Source organism: Taurulus bubalis, assembly GCF_910589615.1.
Source record: "Taurulus bubalis genome assembly, chromosome: 3".
Taxonomy (NCBI): Eukaryota; Metazoa; Chordata; class Actinopteri; order Perciformes; family Cottidae; genus Taurulus; species Taurulus bubalis.
The window spans coordinates 43369103-43376655 of record NC_136591.1 but is presented as its reverse complement, the minus strand read 5'-3'; the positions used below and the strand labels follow the sequence as shown (position 1 = coordinate 43376655).

The following is a 7553-nucleotide window of genomic DNA, read 5'->3' as shown; positions in this document are numbered from 1 at the left end:
AATGCATGTGTTTTGGGGGGGGTGCCTGGCAATTCTGTGCAGGAGTAGAGAAGAGGTGTTTATTCACCAGCTCTAAACTAAACCCTTCCTCTTAGTTACTTAATATGCATCTTTACTAGAAAAGGAGAAAAATCCGATTGGACCTGTTCCAGCCCTTGGGGGTTGGGACAGGTCTCCAGCTTTAGAGTCTGGAAGAAACTTCTGCTACCAGGAGGGGGGTGCCTGACAATTCTGTGCAGGAGTAGAGAAGAGAGAAGAGGTGTTCACTCACCAGCTCTAAAAAACTTAACCCTTTCTCTTAGTTACTTGTGATTTTTAAACTGTTTGATTGAATTTAATTTTTTGTATGTAAGATAAACTTTGAATAAAAACTCAGCCTTACCATTTGGACTGAAACCAAACCAAAGGTTCTGGTTCTTTAAAACAATTTAAACCCTCTTTCCCTATCCATCCACCGTGAGATACAGAAGTGACGACTGAATCTACCAAAGAGACTTAAGGTAAGTATCTTTGGGTGAAGACTTTTGCAGTGTTTGTCATAATGATGAGATGGTGTCAAAATAGGTAGAGAGAAGGTATAGACGATATACGTACTCGCTTGATAAGGGTTGAGAGAAGTTACAGCCTACCGCAGGGGACCAAGAGCGCAAGCTGTAAAACACCCTCGACAAAACCTATAAGTTAATTCTAAAATAACACAAAAACCTAACGATATAGCACGGGGTGAGATAAAAGACCGAAGGCGTTATGCCAATATCGGATGAGGATTATCATTTCCTCCGGGATCACTAGGATAATTAGCCGACGGAGTGCCACCGAGTTAGGTGCGAGGTCTTGCCTTTCCTACTCTTCCCCCCTACCCTCCTCTTACCCTGGCAAGACCACCATTCACGCTACAGAACCCTGGACCTCCAGGTGAACCGGAGCACACCTGGTGTCATGGCTACCTGTGGCAGAGCAGCAGCAGTGACATCATGGTGGCATCAGAGCCCCGCAGTGGCTCTCTAACAGAGACCGACCAATGAGGGTGAGGGGCACCGAGGAGCTGGACCGCCGGGTTCTCAAGAGGTCGTCGTTGGTTGGTGGGCGGGGTCTCATGAGGTTGTTGTTGGTTGGTGGGCGGGGTCTCATGAGGTCGTCGTTGGTTGGTGGGCGGGGTCTCATGAGGTCGTCGTTGGTTGGTGGGCGGGGTCTCATGAGGTTGTCGTTGGTTGGTGGGTGGGGTCTCATGAGGTTGTCGTTGGTTGGTGGGTGGGGTCTCATGAGGTTGTTGTTGGTTGGTGGGCGGGGTCTCATGAGGTCGTCGTTGGTTGGTGGGCGGGGTCTCATGAGGTCGTCGTTGGTTGGTGGGCGGGGTCCCATGATGTTGTCGTTGGTTGGTGGGCGGGGTCCCATGATGTCGTAGTTGGTTGGTGGGCGGGGTCCCATGATGTCGTCGTTGGTCGGTGGTTTTGGCCTCCGTGATTGGCCGACCCCACGAAGGCGGAGTTAGCGACCTCTGACTCACCTTGGGTTTGGGGTCAGAGGTTGTCAGTCCAGCGCCTGGCCAGGATTCCCTGACAGCTGACGACTGACCTTTGACCTTTCTCCGATCTCGTAACACAACAGGTGCCTCCGGTTGCTTAGCAACAAGCTGCAGAGTCCTGAGCGGGAGGGGCGGGGTTGACGGAGGACGCCGCTGAGGACGAGGACAGGGGGCGGGGCCACCAAACATCTCGTCCAATCAGAGCTCAGTCGCAGCTCATCCAATCAGAGCTCAGCCGCAGCTCATCCAATCAGAGCTCAGCCGCAGCTCATCCAATCAGAGCTCAGCCACAGCTCATCCAATCAGAGCTCAGCCGCAGCTCATCCAATCAGAGCTCAGCCACAGCTCGGCCAATCAGAGCTCAACCGCAGCTCGTCCAATCAGAGCTCAGCCACAGCTCATCCAATCAGAGCTCAGCCGCAGCTCATCCAATCAGAGCTCAGCCACAGCTCGGCCAATCAGAGCTCAGCCACAGCTCGGCCAATCTGAGCTCAGCCACAGCTCGTCCAATCAGAGCTCAGCCGCAGCTCGTCCAAAAAGAGCTAAGCCGCAGCTCGTCCAATCAGAGCTCAGCCGCAGCTCGTCCAAAAAGAGCTCAGCCGCAGCTCGTCCAATCAGAGCTCAGCCGCAGCTCGTCCAATCAGAGCTCAGCCGCAGCTCGTCCAAAAAGAGCTCAGCCGCAGCTCGTCCAAAAAGAGCTCAGCCGCAGCTCGTCCAAAAAGAGCTCAGCCGCAGCTCGTCCAATCAGAGCTCAGCCGCAGCTCGTCCAAAAAGAGCTAAGCCGCAGCTCGTCCAATCAGAGCTCAGCCGCAGCTCGTCCAAAAAGAGCTCAGCCGCAGCTCGTCCAATCAGAGCTCAGCCGCAGCTCGTCCAATCAGAGCTCAGCCGCAGCTCGTCCAAAAAGAGCTCAGCCGCAGCTCGTCCAAAAAGAGCTCAGCCGCAGCTCGTCCAAAAAGAGCTCAGCCGCAGCTCGTCCAAAAAGAGCTCAGCCGCAGCTCGTCCAAAAAGAGCTCAGCCGCAGCTCGTCCAAAAAGAGCTCAGCCACAGCTCGTCTAATCAGAGCTCAGCCGCAGCTCGTCCAAAAAGAGCTCAGCCACAGCTCGTCTAATCAGAGAAACCGATCCAATGTCCCGGGTGAAGGTCCAGAGACTTCCGTCCCTGTATTGTCCCTATCCTTCGTTATGGTCCCGGCTCTATCCAGCAAGTGATTGGTTGTTTCTCTGTGAGCTCACAGGTCCATATTTAAGACCGTCCAATCAGCAGCAGCTGCCTCAAGACGTCCAGATGTTGACTTTAAACTCAAACTAGTGAGAGATGTCAGATTCTCTTCCACACACTCACTCACTCTCTGTTGTCTGATTGGCTGTTCTCTCATTCCAGCACCCGCCCACTCACTGCCACAGCCAATAGAAACACTACAGTGAAATTCTCCTCCCACCCACTCAGAGTCAGAACACAAGGCTTAATTCATCCATTCTTCCAATGATTCAAACTAACTGTTGTTAGTCAAAAAGTACGTATTAATACAGAAGTTAATTAATATATCAGAAAATAACAATAGGAAAAACTTTGGCTGATAGGGTGAAGTATTTTTATCTCTATGCCTCGTTCTGTTTACCCAGAAGTCAGTAAGCTGTTCATAGACTTCAGCTTAGCATTCAACACCATCATCCCACAACAACTCATCTGCAAACTTGACCAGCTGGGGCTCAACACCTCGCTGTGTAACTGGCTGCTGGACTTCCTCAGTGAGAGGCCACCAGCAGTACGTGTTCGCAACAACACCTCAAGCAGCATCACTTTGAGTACAGGGGTCCCTCAGGGCTCTGTGCTCAGTCCACTGCTCTTCACCTTGCTGACACACGACTGCAAAACCACCTACAGCACCAATCACATGGTCAAGTTTAGAGACACCACCTAGACCACCAATCACATGGTCAATTGTATAGACACCACCTAGACCACCAATCACATGGTCAAGTGTATAGACACCACCTAGACCACCAATCACATGGTCAATTGTATAGACACCACCTAGACCACCAATCACATGGTCAAGTTTATAGACACCACCTAGACCACCAATCACATGGTCAAGTGTATAGACACCACCTAGACCACCAATCACATGGTCAAGTGTATAGACACCACCTAGACCACCAATCACATGGTCAAGTTTAGAGACACCACCTAGACCACCAATCACATGGTCAAGTTTAGAGACACCACCTAGACCACCAATCACATGGTCAAGTTTATAGACACCACCTAGACCACCAATCACATGGTCAAGTTTATAGACACCACCCAGACCACCAAATCACATGGTCAAGTGTATAGACACCACCTAGACCACCAATCACATGGTTAAGTTTAGAGACACCACCTAGACCACCAATCACATGGTCAAGTGTATAGACACCACCTAGACCACCAATCACATGGTCAAGTTTATAGACACCACCTAGACCACCAATCACATGGTCAAGTTTATAGACACCACCTAGACCACCAATCACATGGTCAAGTTTAGAGACACCACCTAGACCACCAATCACATGGTCAAGTTTAGAGACACCACCTAGACCAGCGGTCCCAAACCCCGGGCCCGGATCCCTTGGTGCCGAGCCGTAGAGAACGTCTTGACACAGAGAACCTCTTGACACATGTCAAGAGGTTCCGTGATACGTTTCCCCAAAAATGAAACTTAAAAGTCTGTTTCAACTCGGTGTTCTGGATTAAAATCAAGGCAGAGTTACTGAGATCGGCAAAAAAGCTCTGAAACCCCGCCTCCATTTCAACATCCTGTCTTTGTGAAGCAGGTTTTAATGAAGTGACAGAGTGCACATACAGGTTTAAGGTACGGAGTAGAGTCAGTAGACTGGACATAAACAACAGACGTCGGGGCTCGGTCTTTTTCTCCCGTCACCCAGAGACGGGACCGGCTCGTAGCAGAGAAACAAGCTCAGGCTCCACTAATGCAGCGTCATGGTGAGTTGTATCTTTATGCACTTTATAGTTGTCTTTATGCCGGTCATATCATTTACGTCTTATTTATTACGTCATGTTTATTACGTCATATTTATTACGTCATGTTTATTACGTCATATTTTTCGCCCACACCGTGAGTCGGTCTGTGAAAATATTGTCTGACACAAAACCGGTCCGTGGCTCAAAAAAGGTTGGGGACCACTGACCTATACCACCAATCACATGGTCAAGTTTACAAGATGTCTACAAGAGGTTTAGGACCTCTCGTGGACATCAGTAAGGACCTGTTGTGGACATCAGTGAGGATCTCTAGTGGACATCAGTGATGATCTCTAGTGGACATCAGTGATGATCTCTAGTGGACATCAGTGAGGATCTCTAGTGGACATCAGTGAAGATCTCTAGTGGACATCAGTGAAGATCTCTAGTGGACATCAGTAAGGACCTGTTGTGGACATCAGTGAGGATCTCTAGTGGACATCAGTGATGATCTCTAGTGGACATCAGTGATGATCTCTAGTGGACATCAGTGAGGATCTCTAGTGGACATCAGTGAAGATCTCTAGTGGACATCAGTGATGATCTCTAGTGGACATCAGTGAGGATCTCTAGTGGACATCAGTGAAGATCTCTAGTGGACATCAGTGAGGATCTCTAGTGGACATCAGTGAGGACCTCTAGTGGACATCAGTGAGGATCTCTAGTGGACATCAGTGAAGATCTCTAGTGGACATCAGTGAGGATCTCTAGTGGACATCAGTGAGGACCTCTAGTGGACATCAGTGAGGATCTCTAGTGGACATCAGTGAGGACCTCTAGTGGACATCAGTGAGGATCTCTAGTGGACATCAGTGAAGATCTCTAGTGGACATCAGTGAGGATCTCTAGTGGACATCAGTGAGGATCTCTAGTGGACATCAGTGAAGATCTCTAGTGGACATCAGTGAGGATCTCTAGTGGACATCAGTGAAGATCTCTAGTGGACATCAGTGAGGATCTCTAGTGGACATCAGTGAGGATCTCTAGTGGACATCAGTGAAGACCTCTAGTGGACATCAGTGAGGATCTCTAGTGGACATCAGTGAAGACCTCTAGTGGACATCAGTGAAGACCTCTAGTGGACATCAGTGAAGACCTCTAGTGGACATCAGTGAGGATCTCTAGTGGACATCAGTGAAGACCTCTAGTGGACATCAGTGATGATCTCTTGTGGACATCAGTGATGATCTCTAGTGGACATCAGTGAGGATCTCTAGTGGACATCAGTGAGGATCTCTAGTGGACATCAGTGATGATCTCTAGTGGACATCAGTGAGGATCTCTAGTGGACATCAGTGATGATCTCTTGTGGACATCAGTGATGATCTCTAGTGGACATCAGTGAGGATCTCTAGTGGACATCAGTGAGGATCTCTAGTGGACATCAGTGAGGACCTCTAGTGGACATCAGTGAAGACCTCTCTGTGTTTGCCCTGAGGCAGCAATCTGTAGATCCCCCATAGGAGTCCAGACACTGGTGGTGCTGGCTGGAGGTTCTGCTGGAGGTTCTGCTGGAGGTTCTGCTGAATCTGAGAAGGCGGATGGTGCTGTGGAGGCGGAGGGTCGCATGAAACATGCAGGACGCTAGATACAGCATATTTAAAGGAGACGGCAACGAGGAGGGCGTGACTCTGCGCTGTTGGGAGGGGGCGCTGTTTAACAGCTGATAGAGGGATTTGAAGACGCAGGTAGAAAATACACGGCCCACCACTGATAAAGATATATAAAAATACAATCATAATACACAACAACACACAGCCAAACTGATTAATAACAGAAAGCTACCTGGCGTCCCCCGGCAGGGTGAAGAAGGTTTGGTCCAGACTGAAGGCAGGGGTCAGAGTGGGATGGTACGGTCCAGCAGGGGCGGAGCTTGGCGGAGAGTGAGACAGCCTGAAGACAGACTGGCACAGAGAGACAGACAGGTGAGTGGGTGAGAACACGAATGAAGGCTCTCAAGTCTTCCAATAGAAATGCGTCTGTACCCGTCCTGCAGAGTCCACGTCCAACTGGAGCGGAGGAGCCACTTTACGTGGGCGGGTCAAAGGAGGCGGAGGGGAGGAGTCAGAACCCTGGGCTCCCATTGGCTCTTTCCAATCCAGGAGCCAGATGTTGATTGGTTCTTGCTGTGTTGGTGACGGGGACTTGCTGCGGTGCATAACACCGGTTCCCACTTTTCCTTTGATTGGCTGAGACAAAAGATAGGCGGTGTCATGGGAGTGGACTCTGCCTCTGTCTATGTCCCGGCCAATAATCTCCAGGGACTCCAGGGAGTGGGCGTGTCTCATGGTGTCCATCACCCGCCTGAACCCCGCCCCTTCTTGTTGCTCCAGGAAGTCATTACAAGTCCATCGCCCGCGGCTGTACGGCTGGCCCCGCCCACTGCCGCTGGCCCCGCCTACCGCCAGCCTCACCACCCGGAACCTGGAGGAAGACCCCGAGCCCTGCCCCAAGGCATCATGGGAGAGGTATTTCCTCTTCAGAGAGGGTGTGGTCGGCTGGGAGGAGCTTCCTTGAGGTCTGCAGGAGGCGACTGCTGATTGGAGGACAGTCAGGACCACGCTGGGGGCTGATTGGCCAGCTGGAGTTTTGTTGAAGTCCGAGGTCACGCTGGTGATTTGGAAGCCACTCCTCTTTTTACCACCACTCATCCTCACACACACACACACACACACACACACACACACACACACACACCCCCCCCCCCCCCCACACACACACACACACACACACACAATCACTGTAAAACAAATAAAAGACGCGTTAATGTGCTTTATGAGGTCTCAACACTTTGTGGTCCCAAAATAGTCGGACAAATAGGATTCATGTCCCCATAACGTCCATTAGACGTACAAGTACTACAGTACAACTCTAGTAATTGTACTCTAGTACTTGCGCTCTAGTAGTTGTACTCTAGTAGTTGTACTCTAGTAGTTGTACTCTAGTATTTACGCTGTAGTATTTGTACTCTAGTAGTTGTACTCCAGTAGTTGTACTG

At 50.3% G+C, this 7553-nt stretch overlaps 1 protein-coding gene across 1 annotated transcript in view; it reads right to left on the bottom strand.

Moving 5' to 3' along the window:
• Positions 1 to 7206, bottom strand: part of tsc22d4 (TSC22 domain family member 4) — a gene marked incomplete at both ends in the record, with an annotated part of 14452 nt that extends 7246 nt beyond the window's left edge. Inside the window, 2 exons of the mRNA XM_079216100.1 lie at positions 6341 to 6459; positions 6541 to 7206. Of these exons, the coding sequence (XP_079072226.1) occupies positions 6341 to 6459; positions 6541 to 7206 (785 nt within the window). The remainder of the gene's footprint in view (positions 1 to 6340; positions 6460 to 6540) is intronic.
• Between the last annotated feature and the right edge of the window lie 347 nt (positions 7207 to 7553).